General features: G+C 42.0%; 1 protein-coding gene and 1 long non-coding RNA gene across 7 annotated transcripts; one reads left to right on the top strand and one right to left on the bottom strand.

The window, feature by feature from the left end:
• Positions 1-417: 417 nt before the first annotated feature.
• On the top strand, positions 418-11,358 carry GNG4 (G protein subunit gamma 4). Of its 5 annotated transcripts, none has more exons than XM_015857833.2 (3): positions 418-644; positions 5,198-5,303; positions 10,602-11,358. In XM_015857833.2, the coding sequence occupies exons 2-3, from the start codon at positions 5,208-5,210 to the stop codon at positions 10,728-10,730; spliced, it is 225 nt and encodes a 74-aa protein (XP_015713319.1). In that variant the 5' UTR covers positions 418-644; positions 5,198-5,207; the 3' UTR covers positions 10,731-11,358. The 5 variants fall into 5 exon arrangements, with proteins under 5 accessions (XP_015713319.1, XP_015713320.1, XP_015713318.2 ...); XM_015857834.2 differs by lacking the exon at positions 418-644 and adding an exon at positions 915-1,027; XM_015857832.2 differs by lacking the exon at positions 418-644 and adding an exon at positions 1,052-1,179.
• Positions 1,313-20,659, bottom strand: LOC107311378. Of its 2 annotated transcripts, XR_001554035.2 has the most exons (4): positions 19,641-20,659; positions 18,537-18,611; positions 4,527-4,606; positions 1,313-3,741 (listed from the first exon to the last, which is right to left on the bottom strand). It is a non-coding gene; the product is annotated as an uncharacterized LOC107311378 (long non-coding RNA). The 2 variants fall into 2 exon arrangements; XR_001554034.2 differs by lacking the exons at positions 1,313-3,741; positions 4,527-4,606 and adding an exon at positions 5,934-16,383.
• Between the last annotated feature and the right edge of the window lie 78 nt (positions 20,660-20,737).

The following is a 20,737-nucleotide window of genomic DNA, read 5'->3' on the forward strand; positions in this document are numbered from 1 at the left end:
TAATGAAGTCCCAAAAGGATGTTTTCCTACTTCCCCGTAGGACACCCAAGTTTGTGGTGGTAGGGTTGTGAGTGTACCTACACGCGTTCAGTACCGCGTTTTGCACCGCTTACATCTGCCGAATAACCACCCTGAAAGCCACGGCCTCAGTCTTTAGGGCGGCTGATGTTTTAGTGAGCAGCGTGAAGTGCCGCCGATTACGGCTGGTTTGCTGTGTGTATGGTTTCCACCACGGCGCTGACTCATCGTGCCGTGCCCCGTTAGCCGTGACAGCGCAACTCGCGGGTTTTTTCCACGGCAGAATCCGTTTTCTTCTCGATGCGATCCGGTCCCGCAGTGCCGGAGGGGCCGTGGCAGCTCTGGAAGCGCGCACACTGTCACTCCGCGCCGTTCGCTGGCAGCGCCCCAGCGGCTGCTCTGCCTGCGGGGCGCTGAGGGGGAGGAGGCGAGGGCAGGGCGGCTGCGGAGCGCGCCGCTGCTCAGGGCCTAACGGCTCCGCGGGGCCGGCGGGCAGCGCCGCGCTGCTCGGGCTCGGGAGCCGCCGGGCGGAGCGGGCGGGAGCGGCGCTTCCGAGGCGGGATCCGGGTCCGCCGCCCGCCGGGAGCCGCCCGTCGCCGTGTGCCGGGAGCTGCGCGCAGCGGGAGGTACGGGCTGTGCCGCAGCCGGGGCCGGAGCCGCCGCGCAGCCGCCCGAGTGAGGCCGCCGTCCCGGGGCGGGGCCGGGCGCGGGGAAGCGGCTTGTTCCCCTTCCCACCGGGGGCTGAGCGTGGGGTGGGTGCGCGGTGCTGCCACACGGAGCGCGGGCAACGGGGCGGGTGCTGCGCTGCTCGGCAGCGATCCGGCTTTCTGCTTTGTTGTAGCTGGAATGGTCGCTTTCACGTATAGGTTTCTTTAAAAGTTGTCGAGTGCCTTAAGCAGCGCTGAGGAGCAAGTTATGAGCCGCGTACAGAGCGCGAATGGAGGAGCTGGGCGGCTGCGGGTCATGCGGAGCGGTGTGAGGTGGAAACTGAGCCGCTGAAGTTGGTCAGGTGTGCAGGTAGAGGGGAAGTGGCCGCGCTCACAGGATGAGTGATGTTGTCTCTTTGTTGCTAAGCGCTGCCTGCCCGGTGATCGTCTCCGCTGGTGCTACGGACGTATCTGTGGAGGGAGGGGATTCCTCAGCCTCCTCCGTATCGGTCAGGTCAGCACGGAACAGCTGTGAGGCTGTGAGTGTTCTGTTTGTGTGCCCGGTGCGTTTGCACGTGGGTAAACACGGACGGGCTCTTCCTGCCATGCTGATTTTGGTTTGCGATCCCATCTGGTTCGGGGGCTGTTCCCAGGTATGTCTGTGCCTGGAATAGCATCGCATGGGGAAGGCGATCTGCAGAGATGGGAGTCCTGGAAGATCTGGAGAGGGCCGGAACATTCAGTAATTTGGGGTCCGCCGTTTTTGATTGCGAGGATACGGCAGGTTGAGCTGGGGGCTGTTAGATTTAGTTGTGCTCTGTAGCCTTCTAGCTTTATGGATGTGCTTGGAGGTGTAAGAAGATAAGCTTGCTGTGCAGCCTTTCACTGTAGAAAACTATACTGTAGAGCTTGAAACTGGATGTTGCTTCTGTGTTATGCAGTACTTCAGATTCTTTCTGCATGTTCTTTACTGAGTGTTTAGAAGCTTTGCTAAATGCGCATGGCACCTCTTACCTACTCCAGGTCAACCTGCAGAAGTAACTTCTGGGTTATCAGGAGACAGTTTGGCCGTTGAAGTGCTATTGGGTACAGTCTAATCTACCCTAGAAACAAATGCAGGAACTAACTTGGTTACTGTAGCTACGGTGACTATCAGAGCCTGTGGACCTGTGTATCGATCCAACTTAATGAGGGACTGCTGGAAATACAAGCAGAAATGAACATGGTGAGCGCAGCTGGGCGCTTTCTGGTTTGAGGAGGCCTTATAGGTAACTGAAAAGATGGGGAGAAGTTATTCCTTGCCACCACATAGGGGACAAATGTTAGTGTGCCATCCCAGGAGCTTGCAGGGCTGGAGAACACCTGAGTGTCTGCAGGGAGTGCCACAGAGAGTGCTCAGGACTGTCCATTGTATCTGTGCACAAGGGAAACCAGAGGTATATTTAGCTTATGAAATGTGAAACAGGAGAAACCTGCCTTATAAATTCTAGGACCCAAACTGTCTATATGAAAACAACAGATTTGGTACTTAAATGGCTGCTAAGCACTTCCAGAAATACAGTGGTTAAATATTAAAGTGTGTGTAAAGGTCAGGATAGGAGCAGGATTTAGAACATGGTGCATGTTAGTGCCTTAGGGCAGAAACAAACCTCTTAATAGGGATAAGCGGAAATTTTCTACGGTGGCTGAAATACCTTTGGCCAGATCTTTTTCCTTTTTGAAGTTTATTTATGAAGCCTTCTACTATGATTGCTTCCCGAAATAGACTACTAGATTAATACAGATTTTCTTCTACTTTTTGCCCCATTTGTTGTATCAGAATGCAGTACGGTTGTGGCATCATTTGACAAAACGGGGTTTGGGTTTTTAAAAGCACTTCAGTGACACGGTGATCATCCCTGAGTCCCTTTTTCACTGAAGTGCTTAAAAACCAGGTGGAATTACTGGAAACACTGTTCCCTCCAGCTGCAATGCAACCAGTAACATCTCATGTATTCTTGTTCCAGTGCGTGTAACTTTCAGAGTTTGATTAAATTTACCAGAAAAGCTAAGGAGATCTGGAATCCTCTGTGCTGTTCATGGAGTTCCAGGCTCTTAATTCAGTTTAGCTGAAATGCATTATTCAAGATCAGATTTCTCGTTTGCCTCTCAACTCGTGCTGCAGCAAATGGAGACATGCCTCTGTACTTAGCTTGGATTTTTCATCTCTGTGGTCGTTATTAGTCCAGCCATGAAGATAATAACATTTAAGTGATTCATGTTTGTGGGAGAATCATCTTGTAAACAGAGATAAATGTGTTTGTTCTCATCTTTATAAATGGGTCAAACCTTCAAAGCGAGGAGGTTGGGTCAAAGAGGAAGCCCAGAGAAGAGCTTTAATTCAGAACTCTGTGCTCTTCTGGCTGCCTCAAAGCCTTTCTGCTTGCCCACTGCTAGTCAGAACATACCTGATCGCTGTTTGAAGACTGGCTGGTGAATTGGTTGTGGGGTTTCTTTTGTACTGTACATTGTATTTCATGCAAAGCCAGTTTTTCCACGTGCATTTAATCCTGTGATTTGTGAGGAGTATGTGTTAGCTGATTGTAGTCAAAAGAAAAAGTAACGCTCCTGTGTTCTAACACTGATTTAGTTTTTAGTCAGGGTGCATTTCAGGGGGAAACTTGTGTTCCATCTAAATAGCATACACTTGCACAGAAAGTGTTCTTTGTATTGGTGTACATTATTTTGGCACACAATATAATTTAAGGTAGCATTTCTTCTACCCAATTTTATACGAGTACTCTGCGGACTACCTAGGGCACGTGGGTTGGAAGTCTAAGGTTCCAGAGTGGTTATTCATCTTATTTGATCTAGCATCAACACTGAGGGCTGCAATAGTAATAAGTTGACTTGCTCTCATGCCCTTAGGAAGGAGCAATTCAAGAAAACCACTCACATACTGACCTACCTTAATTAGGTGTCTCTTTGACCAGATCATGCTGCTTGAGCTTGGGTGTAGTTCAGACAGTAATTACATTCTTTTGTCTAAGTATCTCTGGACCAAGATGACTTCTGAAATGCTGCTACTTGAGTACACCTAAGGGCAGAATAGAAACAGCTTAGTTATCTTTATCTATGAGCTGCTGGGTCTTTGGCACAGAGACATCTTCCTCCTCCACTGCCTTTGTCACTCATTCCCCAGCCATGGTCTCACTATTCCCAAAGCTTCCTCAGTAGTACTTCACTTCATGATCCCCTAATCCTTCAGATTAATCTACTAACAGTGCTTAAAAGCACAGTTATCCAATACTTAACTGAAATCCCTATGGATATCACTCCTTATGATACCTGTTCCTTGAACTAGGCGTGGATCATTTGCCTTGAGCTCATGGGCTGCACTTACATCCAGGTGCAGGAATGCTTTTTTTAGCACTCTTTGCAGCCGCTCCCTAGGAGAAGCAGTAAGAATACATTGGAAAAGACTTGATTAAATGGCAACGTGGTGTGAAACAGAGAAGTGGGAGAGTGAGGATGAGAAGAGGTACAGAACAAGGGTTCCTGTCCCTTCATCAGAGCAGATGTGTATGCTTGCCCATATTAATGCCTTGTGTGTCCTCCTTGTTTCCGTTCAGACGAATGGTAGTAATTTCCCAGATTTGTAAATGATCAGACTAACAATCAAAACAATATCAGCTGACTCAGAGTACATTTAAGGTCAAACTTATTTCTGTCCCAGCCCATTAGAATACTCTTTTGAATAACGAGTTCTTAACTATGAAATTCCTGGGTGAGCCCAACTTGGGATGTTGTCTCAATCTGTTCATCTCCATAGGAAACACTAAAAAGCAAAGGATAAGTACCAGAGTCAAATTCTTTGCTTACCCTGCAGTTGACCTAGTTATGTGCAGTACAGTATGCTAGATAATACAAGGTTTTATTCATCTTTTTACATCATCGGAGATCTGCAAGAAAAATATGGAAACCACTGTATTATTTCTCCTCAGTCTCAGTTATTTCATTTCTAAACTACTTGATTCCACAGCCAAAATACTGACGCTTTCTCTACCTTAAAGTACCTCGATGTTTAGTGAGATCAGCGTGGCGTTCATTATTACTGTGCATGTCTCTGATCTTCTTCTTGTATTAGTAAGTGTAATTAGGGTATGGAGCCAAACTGCATGATGACTGAAAAGTCAGTTTGTGAACAGCTGTTCCGTGCTGACGCTCTGAACCAGGGTAACAATTTCTGCACTGAAATACTGGCAGTGTAATCTGCATTTACACGTTGTTTGCAGAATTCAGACTGAATGCTTGTAGTTGAAGATGCAAAGGCATGATGCAATCAATCAGGTACTGTTAAACAAGGGAACAGGTATGAATGATATCTGATTTGTATTTATAACCTACAGCCTGGCATTGCCAGTATGGTAGGGTGGCGCTGGCTGGATTTTGATAACTGTCTTCTTGCTAATTGTATTTCCTAGCTGTACTTGATTCTATACATGATTCTATGATTCCGTACTTCTAAACTGTCTCAATTTTGCCTCCTCCAGGGAAAACAAAATGAAGGAACTAACGTCAAACAGTACAACCAATATATCTCAAGCCAGGAAAGCTGTGGAGCAACTGAAAATGGAAGCATACATGGATAGGATGAAGGTAAATGTAGGCTTATTGTTAATAGCTTGAATTCACCTCATTTGAATTCATTTGTGTGTAGCCTTCCTATAATATTCCAAAAAGACTTGATCACCTGAAATCAAAACCATGTGTTGAGGAATAAGACAATACCAGGTCATAAACTTACTGATTAGAAAGACAGTATTTATGACTCAGAAATATTAGTACAACTGACACAAACTGTCAGTCTTGTGTATCTACAAATATAAATTTCAGTTGTTTTGGTTATTAGTGTTATCTTGTCAGAGACAGCTGAATTTGCACATCCATATTTTGTACAGTCTCTTGACAAAATCACTATAGAATAAATGTACGCTCATAGAGATAGATGTTTCTGTTTCCTTCAGCACGTATCTGCCTTTTCAGCATAACCACGCAGGTGAGTTTCCAGTTGAATTAGTCTGTGATTCGGGTCATGTTGCAGCTGTGTGAACAACAGAAGTGACAAGGAGGAAAGTTAATGAGTGGAAGAGGGGAAAGGCTGGAAAAATGTGGGCTAGTTTCTCATGAATGGAATTGTTGATCTTTAGTAGATTATTTAAAACTTGCTTTTATGTAATCAAATTATAACTTCCATTAGTTAAGTTATGCAGATAGCTTCATTTTATCGATGTATAATGACATTCTTAATTATGTATGTAAGAATGACATAGGTTATTTTTTGCAGCTAGTTTAATTAAAAAGAACACAGGCGCTAGCAAGACCTAACAATCATCTGGCTTACAAGTGTAATTATTTTACCTTTCAGCTTGGGACCAAAAAACACACCAGAGAAGTGAATATGTTTCAGTATTCTGAAATATATGATAACATAATGTATAGCTAAAATATAACCAGTGCTTACATTATACTAATACAAACAAAATATGATCCACAAAAGGCCGATGTCTCGATGTCTAGAATGTCTTTGAATAAGCAGACGAGGGATTATGAAAAGAGGTTAGTTTTCTTATTTCAATATCTGTTTTCCTTTTAATCTTTGAAACAATTATGTGTGTACTTGGTGAATTTTGCCAAGAGACTTCAAATGGTTGCAGTAGGAGATTTGAGTTTTCAGATCATAGCTGTAAAGTCAGAGAAATGTTATTTTTCCTGGCTTCTTGCAACTACTTAAACTAGCAAGGCATTTAACAAAGGATCAGTCTCCTCAAAATAACTTAATCCGACTCTCTTTTGCAAATTATTAGCCAAGTAGTTATTCCCACAGTAGACGGGACCACATTGTTAACATTAAAAAGAAACTTTTCAAAGTGCCTGTGTTATCGACCAGGGAAATCAAATGTTCCAGCTTATTTTTCTACCACAGAGGTACATTGTTTTCTGTGGACAGCAGTTGCAACAATTAGGTCTGCTCAGTAAAAGTTTTGTAGTTAAAATACATTTATAGTTACCCATTCCCTACTGTATTCCATTTTTGTTTGGTTTTTTTACTGACTTTAAAGTCAAGTCCTATAACCATTCAGAGCAGTAAGCAGTGCAGTGCTTTGGGGGTCCGCTAAAACAACTCAGTGTTGAAGTAAGGCAGCTATAAAGAGGAGGATGAAGTTATTGGCATGTGGATTGGTAGCTGAAAGGTGTATTACTGTGGCCGGTTATTATAAACCTTAAAAATCCCAAAGGATGGTAAATCAAACCTGTCTTATTTCTCTGCAGAAGGAATGGCTGGCATTATAACACAGTAAATGGAAAGCAGGAGGTGCAGATTCAAAGCTAGAAAACATGAAATGAAATCAGATGAAGAATGGCCTCATGACTTGTAGAATAATGCATCTACCAAAGCTGTAAAGTTGAGAAAGCAAAGATAATATTGATGCTTTATCACAGTTGTCCCAAGTATAAAGCGCTATTTAATCTTCCCTTCACAAGCAGAAAAGCAAGGAGGAGTGGTCTGACACTAAACATCACAGTGTATCAGCTATTACTACGTTTTCTTTTTTCTTTAAGAAGGTAGAAAGTATTCCTAACAGATTCTGAACAGTGTTGGGAGATAAATGCAGTGGGACTGGCAATATATGTGTGTGAATCTCTTTGTTTTAGATGTAAAGGATAAGCAGAGTGGGTGTCGAAGCAAAGATGGTAATTAGTCACGATCCATGACAAGGCAGATGACATAGTAATTGCAGCATTTTGCCCTGTCATTGAAGCTTGTAATTATTAGTGCAGCTAACAGGATTATGTTCTAGCTTTGGCTGTTTTTATCACCTTTGTTATTCTAAAATGTAATGGTAAAATTCCACAATCCTCTTAAGACTGATTTTTCAAAGCATCAGAAGCATCAGAGTAGAGTGTTTTCATCTTGTTTTGTTTTGCTTTTTCTTTTGGTAGTCTGACAACCAGATGTATTTATCATTAAACAGAATAAATATCCTTCTATAAAATGTGAGGTTGATGTGATACTGATGTATTCCATCCTCTCTACCTGTACTTTTATAAATGGTTTTAAAAACTGAAATGTTGACTTTCTGTTAGAATTCATCAATCAAACTGGAGTCTAATATTTCAGTATTAGTGTGCAGTATGTAAAAATCACTTTGCATCTGCAGAGCAAACTGTATTGCGCAGGTGAGCTGAAATGATAAATGTGTGCTAGTTTGGTTTGAATATTCAAATTAGGTGCTTTTACTTTAAGTCTTGCTAAAAGCTGACCAGAAACTGCCTGGCAGTATTCCCCTAGAGGTGAGTAGAAGCTGTGGTAGGCTGGCCTTGACTTCATTTAACTTCTTCGTGACAGAAATAGGGTGAGTAGCACATCATTTTGTGCAGTAACAAACCATAGTGTTGGCTAATAGGCTACCTCCAAGTGCTGACACATACTAAAAAAAGCTATCTATCTATGCTGTAGCTTTAATATTATGCGTAATGCAGAGGTCTTTTGCCACCGTTGGTCTGAATAATCGCACTGAGGAGGAAATGTACTGGAGGCAAAACTGTATATCGCTTTATTTTTTTGGCCACCGCTCTGAATTTGGTTCCTGTGGCTGCGAGCAATGTTGGCAATGTGTTCAATTCCGCTGCAGTGTGATCATCTCATTTAACACTCCATACTAAGTGGTCATTTTTCACTGCACAAGCGTGAGCTATTCCAGTTCTTCAGTGAAGAAATTGCTGTAATTCAGTTTCATAACCAGTGTAATCCCGATGGGAGGATTTCTCCTCCTCACATCTTTTCTTGCTTAAAGGATGAAAATACACAGCCTGGTACAGGCCAGGGAGCTGAGTTTGTGCTAACGTACAGAAATGTGATAATGTTCTTCAGTACCATCCTTTTCATTGCTGTATGTTGACTAAGCACAGTAACATGTAGAGAAACAATCAGAAAATTATATTACAGGATTTATACCTTCAAAAAACCAAAGTAACATACTTGGGCTGATGCAGCTTGTCCGTATGTAGAACAATCATGGCAATTAGGGGAAAGTTGGTCTTAGATCAGCCTGCTTAAAAAGTTGTTGGCTTCATGAATAAAATATTTCCCAATAAACATATTTCAGTACCTTAATTGTTAAAGATGGGTATGCTGAGCATCTTTAATAAATACATTATCCAGGACCTAGAGAACTAGAGTAGATCTCCATTAGATTTTATGGTAGTAAAGTTTTTTATGATATAGAACCGTAAATGCCACCAAACCCTTTTGTGGGCACCTATGGCTCGGGGTTTAACTTGCTCTGTTTGTATGAAAGAGAGTTCAGGACCAAAGAAATCAACAAAAGCAGAGAACTGCCTTAAATTGAGAAATGCAGCTGAGCTTGAAAGATAGAAATAGGAAAGTGAAAATGAATATACCGATGACTGCCATTACCTGAAAATAGTTCTCCAAGATGCTGTGGTGAACATCCCTCCTACAGTTACTGGAAACTTGTTCAGTTCTTTGGTGAGTTACTTTTCTGCTCCTTTATATTTTCTTGAGGTCACCATAAGTCATGATCACAGAACAACATCTTTGCCGTCTTTTGATCTTTTGGGGCTTGATATGAATTCCATAATCAGCCCACACTGTGCTTCTCTTTGGAAAATGTGCTTTTTAAAAATTCACACGTAAATCTACAATTGTGAATATAGCATTCCCAGACTTTTGGCCACTATGGTTCTACCTCTGCTCACCTTTTTGTCTCACAGTCTAATTCAATAGCAAACTAATTTTAAGTAACCTGAACACACCCGCTTCTTCAGCTCATTGATAGAACTGTAGAAAATCTGTGGGTTTCAGCGTTCTACAAAGCCACGTTTCAGTGGGTATTTTAAAGATAGAAAGTCACTTATTATCTTCTGGCAGTTAATTTAAATGTTGTGTGAATTATGATTTGTACCCATTGACTCTGTAGATCTAATCTGAAGCCTACCATGGGATGGGCTTTTGCCAAAGCAAGCAGAGTGTGGGGAAGCTAAAGCTGAAAGTGATGACACACCTATCATAAAAATATCAGGAGTCAGATTTATTTTTCCTCTTTGCTATAGCTGTGCAAAGATGCTGACTTCAGTGTTGGACTTAGGAGAATCTGTCACGGTGATCAGAGGAAAGACTTTGTAAAGACTCTCATTCTCTGCACTCATTCATAACACTGAAAATGCAGTAACTCAACAAAGCAAAGAAATGCAGATAATTGTAAATATCTTGTGAATGGAACAGAGCAAAAGTAATTCATATATATATGTATGCCATTAGTTCTTGTGGGGAAAAAAACCCAAACCATTGATTTATTGTCTGATTTATCTCATTTAGCTTAAATGAGAACTATGACAAATTATTATTTTTACTCCCGATTTATTATTTCATTTTTTAAGTCCATTTCCATGCTCACGTGCCTCAAGATCTTTTTTTCCACATCCAGATGGGGAAAGGATAGAGAGAGTCTGTAGAAAACTCCCCAGGTTTGCTGTTTTGATGCCTGTGAATAAGCCCTGAGGCAGCAGGCCTCAGAAGGCATGTGTCTAGAGACGTGCGTCATGGAGAATCCCTATTGCTTACAGCCAGTCGGCAGATGGATATTTCAATACATATATTCTCCTGACCTTGCTACTGATGGAGATGAAAAGCTGAATATTAATCATATAAATCAATAACATGCCCTGTGTCTGAGTTAGGTAAAGCGTACATAATGTTTACGGAGCACAATAAGAGCAAATTCAGAGCTATGGTGTCTAATAATATGAAGAGTAAAGCAGTTACTGCTTGAAGACAGTTCCCAATTCTGTATGTTACATGAAGAATATTTACACGTTGGCAATTGGTTTGGACTTAAGTGTTATAATGGTTCTTCTTTTCTCTTCTGTTAGGTATCCAAGGCTGCAGCAGACTTACTGGCATACTGTGATGCTCATATTGGAGAAGATCCCCTTATCATTCCAGTGCCTGCATCTGAAAATCCCTTCAGGGAGAAGAAACTCTTCTGCACCATCCTTTGAGTCAGTTTTCCACTAAAAATATGTTAAAATTTGGTATCAGTGATGCATGCTTTTGGATTTAGCACACTTTCCTCAGATATCAATATTTAACAGTGTTTTTAGAAGGTAGTGCATTTCCTGTTAATAAATAAATAAAATAAAAATCCTAAAAAAAAAAAAAATCAAGGTAATCCTTATTTTTCAGCCCAATGCACAGGTTTCATTTCAGTTTTCATAAGGGTTCCATGGTTCTTAATGGAAGTATGTAGTACAGTATCGAGTTGTAGATACCGTTGCCAGTCATAGATTTTTCTGAGACCTAAATGAGTCATACCGACTCTGAAGCTATTTTTAACATTCTTATTTTCTTCAGAAGGTGAATTTAATTCATTTGCCTTTACCAATTTTTTAGATAAAAAGAGTGGTGTGATCTTTCCACACAAATAACTACTAAGGAAAAATGCCGATGATCTACAATGTTTGGAATGGTTGGTCTTATATAGTAAGTGATGTTTATAAATATGTTTTATGAAGGCTGTAATAAACTTGGCTACAAAAACAATGTCAGTAAGGAAGTACTGTAACTACAGGTAAAACGAAGATGTATAGTTATATACTACAACTGCATCAATAAAACTTTGGGGAAACAAAGGGTGCGTGCATCTTATTTTGAATGATGATGACTGAAATTATTTTAGAAAGTGAACTCAACTGTAATGTATCATGTCTTTCTAAGGGGCCCCACAGGTGAGGCAGGAAACAATTTTGTTAGAAAATTCTATTTCTCAGTAAGTCAGGGCTTCAAACAGCCATCCATAAAGGAACAGAAATCTGGATTCCCTCTGTGCCCTAAGTACCTGCAAGACGAAGACAAGCTGAGGTGCTGAGTCTTGTGATATGCTTACGTGTTCAGTTTAGGTGCTAAAAACTTGGTGGTTTGTTGAATGAAGTTTGCATTTAGCTCAAAGTGCACGTTCTTGCCTCTCAGTGTATTTTTAGCATTTTCTGTCAATGCCTGTTGTACTGTTTTATGCAGAAGAAATTCAAGATGTCTTCATTGGGCAGGTTTAGCTTTCTTTGCCAATAACTTGAATAATATGATGCAGCCACCTGCATTCATCTACCAGAGCACACCCAGATGGGTTTGGCCTGGGGTTCTGCTGTAGGCTAGCTCTTCCACCAGATCGAACACCGAACCTACATGTTTATTCATGAAATATCCTTGAAAAATAGTATTTTTTTTCATATTGTAGTAGTATTACTAGAAAAAAGAATCATATTCCTTGTAACCAGTAGTTTCATGATGCCTTTCATGTACAGGTTTGTTTATTCATTTGCCAACCGAGGACACCAATAGTCTAGTTAGCACCGAGCTGTTTCACAATAACCATTCTGAAATACATTCAAACGTCACGAGTAGGTCTTTTTGTTTAGGCTCTGTCTCGGCTCCCATTCCTAACCTTTAATAAGAATATTTATTGATGCTTGTCATGCTCAGCTTTATTTTGGAGGGTAGAGAAACAGGCTTTGGCTTACTTTGATGGCAAAATAAAAATGGCTTCCTGAAAACATTTATTAAAAGCAGCAGCAAAATGCTTAATAAGGTTCTTTAGGGAATCCTTCCTACACGGTAAATGACTCGGTAACTGCTCTGATCACCATGACAACATTTCCATTTGTTCTTCCACATGTATGGTTTTCACTGGAACAGCAAGAGAGAGGAATATAGGACATACTGCTTAATTCTCAGTGGCTTTGTACAAACTTGCATTTGTGGCTCATCATTAACACTCCTGTCTAACATAACAAAATTGCTGCAGCTTATTACAGTAGTGCAAATAGCTTGCTTGCTTCTTCCAATTAACATCCGAGATTGAAACATTTTGTGATAGCCTTGAACATCACTCATTTTAAGAGCTGTATCTGCAGAAATTCAGTGTTACCGAGGGAAGGTGACTGATCAGTTTGTACATAAGGTTTTTCTGCAAAAAGAAAAGAAAGCTTTTCTTGAAGTGGTTGTGAACATACTGAATCTCTGATAAGTTTAATAGCTGGCTTCCTGGGTTTGTGGTTTCTTTCACCAGTTCATGAGTTTAAAAAAAATCTCTATTAAGGTGGCTTCATTCTTCAGATGTTAAGGAATGAAACACGCTGAGTACTGCAAATTGCGTATTTATTATAGCGGATGTCTATAATGTACCTAAAGAAGTTAAACTGTATAACACTTCATGGGAGAACAGGACAGCCTTCTCCACTATCACTGCACCTTATTTGCTAGTTCCTTGAATGAATACATACCACTGGTAAACTGCTGGGAGGAAAAACGGTAGAAAAGAAACCTGGAAGATGAGCAGCACAAAATAATTTTAACATCTTTGGATCATGTAGGAATATATGTCCTTACTATAGAATACCACTAAAATATTGTCCCTTTGGTGAAAAGGGCACCATCTGTTTGTTTTTTATGCCAACTTGGGCCAAAAATCAACATCTTAAAGAATGTATTTTCCTCTTACTCTTCCAAACCATAAAATGTCCAAACAGCCTAGCTGTTCTGAAATTTGATTTACGTAACCTGCTATTTGAGTTTCATTCTCAAACATTTTACCTCAAACTCTACAAGCAAATACCTAAAAGTTCTTGAAGATTTTTCTACAAATAAGTGCATATAACCTCATGAAGTACAACATGTTTTCAAAAAACTATAAAAAAACAGCCCTCCAGAACATGGCTTTGTCCAGCAGTAAGGTTTTCTCAAGGCAGAAGCAACAAGTTTTTATTCTCATCAAACTATCTGATTTGGTTCCCACTGCCTTCAGAGAGAACAAGACCAGGCAATTACTCTTCTAGTGCTGCAACCATTGCTCTCAGAGTTTTATTTCTTATGCCACTAGACTTATTACTGTGTATTTCAGGCCCAGAAATACTAATATACTTTTATTGAACTTAAAGTATAATCATTTTGACATTGAAATTATTTCCTACGGGATGGTAACTGTTGAGTCACAGCCTGAACCACTGATTGAGCACCTGAGGAAAGGACCCAGTCAGCCCTGGGCGCACAGGTGAAGGCAATTCAGCTGTGTGAGCAGAAGGGGTGGAGCCTGGCTGCATCTCTCTTAGACCTCATTTCAGGCCCAGCTACCTCTGGGTAAGGATCCTTGGAGGCATTCAAGGTCAGGCTGGATGAGGCTCTCAGCAGCTTGGTTTAGTGGATGGCCTGCATATAGAGGGGTGGGTGGGGTTTGAAACTAGGTGATCATTATGGTCCTTTTCAACCCAGGCCATCCTATGATTCTGTGAGTTATCTCTCTTCTGAAGTTTTTTTTCTGGGTGCCCGGTTTCCCTGGAGTTGGGTGAGCAGGCCTTTCTTTCCTTTTAGGAACTTTTTATTGTGTTGTCCCTCTGTCGTTACATGTATCACTTTTCCATTGTTACACCTACTCTATAATACATAATTTCCTCTTCTTTGTTTCCTATGCTGTGCATTAAGTTAGCAGTGGGCTGCTGGGCTATTGATAGCAAATAGGATTTTTAAGCTCCTCTCCACGAAACTATGGAGAAAACAGATGAGCAAATGGAGGTACATGTAAGTCATTCTATGTCACGATACAGATTAAAAGAAATGCAGACTTTGCTGTCAGTGACACGCAGGTAAATGCGGGAGCTGTTACCAACAGGTTCTGAGGGGTGCTGTAATGAAGGACCTGTCAGGAGTAATGAGACAATGGCATTTGATTGCAATGAATTATAACAATGCCATTAACTCTAGTTTGGAACGTTAATGCAGCAACTGTTTATCCAGTGGAATTTCCTTTTGTGAAGGGAGTAACAAAAAATGGGCCTTGGAATGTCCTGAAGTATCAATTTTCCTATATTTTTGTTGAACAAAGATAAAAGCCTGTATTGGTATTGTCTTAGGAAGTGCCACGGTTATGGCTAATCTTTGGGGCTGCATCAGAAGCCGGATTTCTTTCTTCAAAGAGGTTAAAGGAGATGTGGGGGAAGGGATAGATTGTAAGAAATAGGGGTTTCTTGCATTGATAAGTAATAATAATGAGTTGAAGTCACTTTACTGTCTTAAATAGTGCTATAAAGTGTGGAAAAACAGTAGGCAAAATTACTGAAGTTCTATGTGAAATGTTAAAGGCATCTGCATAATTAATCTTTGGGGAAAATGGGATTTGAAATATACATTGCATATTTGCATCTAATTTAATTCAGGATTATGATGTGATTAAATTAAGTGCACCTAAAAATACCAGAACTGTTACAGGAAGAGCTTTTCTGCCTGTTACAGGAAGATGTAAGTATGAGGCTGGGAAGTAGATTTTCACTGTTCATGTTTGTGAACACAAAAAAAAGGAGCAACTTTACCCTAAAATAAGCTTTTTTTTTTTTTTCTTTTTTTTCTTTTTTTTTTTCCTGTATTTCTTTTTATGAAGCAGAAATTGTGTGGACTTGTCTGTGACTGCCACCTACTGATACACTGACAAATCGGCTGAGACAGGAATGGATACCGAGCTTCAACTAGGACAGCCTACAAGGAGTACCTTAAGTTATTAGATGCTGGACAGTGAATGCTTCAGTTTTCATGGTCTGCATTTAGTAAGGTAACACCTGTAACTTCTATGATGTGCTGCAGCAGTTTAGTTCCAGACTTCTTGGCTTAGGAAAACACAGAAGTCAAATATACAGACTGGCTAAATTGGTTATAAGGAAAAACAAACAAAAAATAACTATATTTTTGTGATGATTTTTCAAGGTGCAACCTTGAAACCTCTATAGAGAGTAGCTATAACGTACCTACTGGACAAAAATCAGAAGGCTGTAAAAATAGGCGCTGTTTATATCAGCTTAAAAAAAGGAAAGTTTGCAACAGGACCGAACACATTTATAGGTATTAAAACAGCATCTGAGCTCAAAAATAAATTAGATGTAGGTCACTAAAGTGGCTGAGTTAAGCACTAATTTGAGAAATGTCAGAGCTAAATTTGCTTATGCATCTCCCATTTGCCTCTCTAATTTGTATGCACTACTATTACACACTCACACTGCGGGAATTCCCACAAGGCAGCGCTCAATTAATGAGCAGTTTTTCAGTCCTGTTTTGGTGTCTTTATTCATTGTGTAGCCCCAGGTCTGATTTACTTACAAAATCTGCTTTCAATGCAGAAGCAGACTCTGATGGACTTTGCTATGGTGTTCATGACTGATTGCTTCACAAAGTATCTCCCCAGTGCCCTGCAGGAACAAGAGGGTGGAAGCACTCCCAGTACAGTGCAAAGCTGAGGCAGAGGCGGAGCAGGACAGGTGAAATTGCAGTCCTTGCTTTCCTAGAGTGCTTAGCTTCTGCAGTATATAAAGCAATGATTCTTATTGCTCATACTTCATCTGCAACTCCTCACTGCTACAAACTGCTACAAACTTTTGCAAGCCGAGTGCCCGGAAACAAAGGGGATAAAGCAATGTGCAGTACTTGGTTTCATGATTTTTCTGCTAGCTCACAAGGCAATGACAAATCCAGTCCGTCTGAGTTCTGGATAGCAATGAACCTACCTTACCCTTGTAACATGGTTTCTTTCGTGGTCCCACCTCACTCGCATCGCATCTTCTGCAACAAACGAATCAGCCATCTGGTGCATTTGCACATCCATCCTAAGCAGGGTAAGCACTGTGTGGGCAGAAGAGCCCCCAGTTATGTAAAATTATTTTTAAGAAATAAGCCTGCGTACTGTCTATCCACTGACAGTTAATAATAAATTGATGATAACTAGTGTGTAGCCAGTCTGTCTTGTAACACCCCCAGCAGCTTAACCCTGCCAGCCGAGTGCTTAAAAAGCAGACTTGCTGCCGTAGGTCTCAGCAGGACTTCCTGGAACCCCTAATCTCTTATACCCACATCTTCATGCCTTTCTACCACTTGTTTAAAATAGCTGTTTATTAGCTAGACACAAAGTAGCTAACCCCATGCCTGGCTGTTGCCTGGTTATTGGCTATTTCAGGTTAATCCAGCTCTCTGCAGGAAATCCCTGCTTGTTCTTTGCCTGTCAATATGTTGCTGCTACCATATAGGCAGTTTTGAGTCTATTTCTATATTTTTGATTGTTGCGATAATGACAAGGAGTTAACTGAGGAATGGAAGTTATTATTGCTGTATTGATCACCATGGTGCTCTGCAAAATGATTGTGTGCGGTAGTAACAAATTCTTGTGCAGGTTGGGGTGATTCCAATTAACAAAACTAAAACCGAACAACCTTTTCTTACCAAGATTACAAGGATTGTTCTTGTTTGCCTCCCTGTACAGTAAAGCATGGCGATTTGTTGTTACCAGGATGCTCATGTGACCCCTTGGTGAAGAGGAAATGAAATGTGGAGCTCAGTCTTTCCATGAAGGAAAAAGAGATGAGGAATTTGAATTACCTCTGTCTGAGTATGATGCGAGAGCTGTTTCAGTGTCAGGTTCTTGCAGTGCCAGTGAAAGGAGGATCCTACAGGACACTCCTAGATCTCAGAGAAGCCATTCTAAACTGTGATTCCTTCCACAAATTGGAGCCATGTGCCAAAACAATTAAAGCTTCTGTACAGGAAACATTGTGGAAGAAGAGCAAGTTGCAGTGCTGTTTTGTTTGCTGACAAAAATCAGCAAAGCTTAAAGGCACTGCTGCGTATGGACATGAGATGCTAAAACTTAAGTTGAAAAAAGGGGTCAGCAAAGTAACCAACAATTTTAGAGAAAACAAGTACATTTTTTTTTTTTTTTTCTGCCCAAACAGTGACAGAGTAAAATAGCTTCAAGAAGCTCCATTTTCCATTTGGAAAGCATAGGACAGCCTTCACTAAAAATAAATGAATCAATAAATCCCCTGGATTAAAACCAGTGCAACTTATACAGCACCCCACAGTGCTCTAGTTCTGCTGGGTCTTACAGATCCTAGCTACAGGTTGTTCTAATACCAACTATATGAAGGGATTGTGAGATTTAGCTCTGTAGCAGCCAAACCCTGAAGCACTGCGGTATTGCTATGGAGAGTCTGGTCAGTGTGGTTTCTGAGAAGGAAATGCTGCCTTTTTGACCTTCTTAGTTCTTTGAATCTCTGAACAAAGAGCAGAATCAGTAGTCATAACGTCTCAGGACTTTTTTTGGCGTCTAGTTAGTCTCCCTAGGGAGACTATTAAGGAAAGTAGCCCTGGGCAAAACATTGTTAGATACTTGCTTCTATCCAGTGTACAAATGAGCACAGGCCTGATGCCACACCAGCTGCACACTGTGTGCTGTGCAAAGCTTTCTAATGGGATCTCTCTTCCTTTCTCCATCAACCCTTAGACTTGCCTGGTCACAAACTGTTGACTTGTCTTTCCTGCTGCTGGCTGGATGAGCTGGCAGCCCTTCAGGGAGACAGCCTGCTTTCCAGAGATCTGTTTTCATAGGAATTCCTTTGTCTGTCCTCAGCAGACCCCAAATATACCGACTCCATTAATAGCCAAGAGTCCAGGGACACACCTGCTTCTGTACTTCACCCTGACGTGGAAGCAGGGAGGCATTGCTTCCATTTGGGAAAATAAACAAGATCTATCTCTTCTGGAGATCCTAAGGAAAGGATTGGTAACCCTCAATACACACAGTGAATCTGTCCAGATTATGAGCTTAGCTTATGAGAATGACATACACGGGCTAACAAACATTAACCATCTGAATGCTGCAGACAGACTGATCATGGTACATAACTGCAGTTCTGGTGTGTCAGAAAGGACAGTGCCTACCCAGAAAAATTATGTTACTTGAACAGAAGCATCTTGTGCTTGCAGGCAGCCTGGGGACTTACGTTTTGGTCTCTTCTCTCTCCAGCTCCTGTGCCCAACATGCACCAGTCTGAGTGTGTCATGTCAGAAGAGTACATCTGCACAGGAAGAACAGAATGAAGACAGTCTGTTTTGACTGAATGATACATTGTGCTTATGCTATTGCATAGAAAGCAAGGTATTAAGGAAGACAATCCTGTGTTTTGCCTGTAAGTAAATATAACTCCTGGATGTGTTTATGATTAAGTTCCCATCAGCTCACCTGCCTATGGAGGAAACCTAACAAACTAAGTATGAGGAGTACATGCAAATGTACAGCAGCATTAGCTGTTGGACCTGCTGTTATTTCTGCAGCTGAACCTGCTGAAATGCAAGGTAAATGTAAATAGCCATTAATACCAACAGCATATTTGTGCAAATACTTTACCTAGTGCTATTGTTTACTGACAAATACATATTCAATTGCATATTAAATATGTTTATGTATGCAAACACAATAAAGCAGATGTATTTTCAACGTGGTTTTTTTTTCTGTTTATACCCAATATGTGTATGATAAAGTCATTGATTTTCCTTTCAATATCTCGCTCCAGTTGAAAAATGAATCTTAATTAAGCCGTGTGAAAGGGCTTTAATATTTTCCAATGATTTCCACAGCTTGAGTATTTCAAGAACAGATTTGGGCTTCTTTTCTCCAAACCCAATCCTTTCTTTTAATTGTACTTCATAAAGGTTCAATGACTAAATTATGTGTTTCTGATAGAATGGCTTCAGAAAGCATTCACTTAAGCCATAGGGCTATTATACAATAACTTCTGGTTTATACATTAGCTTCTGAGAAGCTTATTCATCCACATTTCTTTTTCAGATAGATTCACCATGCAGAAGGTCAAGGAAATCTTTCTCTTTGCTGTCTATGTTCAGAAGGGCCAGAGAGATGAAGTACTTCTCAAGGTACCAATAATCTTCTGCTCTCTTTTGTGTAACGTTATTGAAACCTGTTTAATCAGGCTGAAGTTACCCTCATGGCTACCCAGCTTCAGTGAGTAGCAGTTGTGGGTTAGATGTGAGACTGAGCTTGGACTATTAACATCTCCTAAATGCCTTCCCAAAATCAAGAATATTACCGTCACTTCTTGGCCATCATCCTGCCACGGTAAGGACATTTTAACTGCTTGAAATTCTCCGTGGGACAGTAGCCAAATAACAGATTCCTTGCTGGAATAAAGCATTCAGCTCAGAAACACAACTGGTTCTGAGAGCTGTCATGTTTATGTAGTTCTCTGCCAAAGCGAAGCACGCTCTTGTCATTATTGGATTAATAAAGGATTGTTCTGGAAAGCGATGCTGTTATGATGCCATGACTTTTAGAAAGAGACCCTCTGCAGATAACCACAGTGTTGCACAATCAAAGATGAACCAGGCAGTGGGACAGCCCTGCATGACCTCACGGCTTCGTGCCATCAGTCACATAGGAGAGCAGAGCTGCCCCAAGGGAGGAGCAGGTAAAAATGGGGTCTGCAGTAGCGGGACCACCACATCTGTCAGCTCTAAGCGCTGAGCTGGGGGCATCTTCACAGCAAAGCGCTCCCGTTTAACTCAAGGCCGTTTCTCCTTTCCACGGAGCCGCACAGAACACAGGCTGCCAAAGCCCAGCACGGAGATGAGATGCCCATAGGTAGCAGTGCCGGGGCCTGCGGGGCTGTGCTGAGCCGCGGGCTCAGGGATGGCAGCACGGGGATGTTTCCAGACGGCAGGAATCTGGAGCGCGGCGCGTGTGGTGCCAGCAGAACGCCGTGCCAGCAGCCGGCCTCCCTCGGCACGGTTATATAACGATCCCGCGTCACCGCCGCCGTTTCGATACGTGCGTAAATAAAAGTTGCCGTGAGGAGCAGGGGCCCCTCAGGGGATTCCCGCGCTGCCCGGCCCCCACACGCCGTCCGAGTGTGAGGATCCCCGTTGCGGCCAGGTGCGCGGCTGCCGCCGGCTCCGTCCCGCTGGTTCTCGAGGGTTTCTCACCCCCGCCGCCCCCACAGCTCCCCGAGGCAGCGGGCTCCGCTCTCCCGCCGGTCCCAACCTCCCGGGGCCGCTCCGCCCCGCGGCATTGTGGGGACTGTAGGCGGCCGTTGCCGCCGCCCGCGCCGCCGCCGCCCGCCGGGTCCGGGGCGGGACTGCAGCTCCCGGCGGCCGCGGGGTAGCGGAGCTCGGCCCTGCCCGGCCCGGC

Source organism: Coturnix japonica, chromosome 3 (genome assembly GCF_001577835.2).
Source record: "Coturnix japonica isolate 7356 chromosome 3, Coturnix japonica 2.1, whole genome shotgun sequence".
NCBI classification, from domain to species: Eukaryota; Metazoa; Chordata; class Aves; order Galliformes; family Phasianidae; genus Coturnix; species Coturnix japonica.

Excerpts from the sequence above, each read along its gene's own strand:
- GNG4 (XM_015857832.2), top strand. The coding sequence starts at position 1,064 with ATGAGTGATGTTGTCTCTTTGTTGCTAAGCGCTGCCTGCCCGGTGATC. Across the intron at positions 1,180-5,197 it reads GCCTCCTCCGTATCGGTCAG|GGAAAACAAAATGAAGGAAC; the intron begins GTCAGCACGGAA and ends TGCCTCCTCCAG. Across the intron at positions 5,304-10,601 it reads CATACATGGATAGGATGAAG|GTATCCAAGGCTGCAGCAGA; the intron begins GTAAATGTAGGC and ends CTCTTCTGTTAG.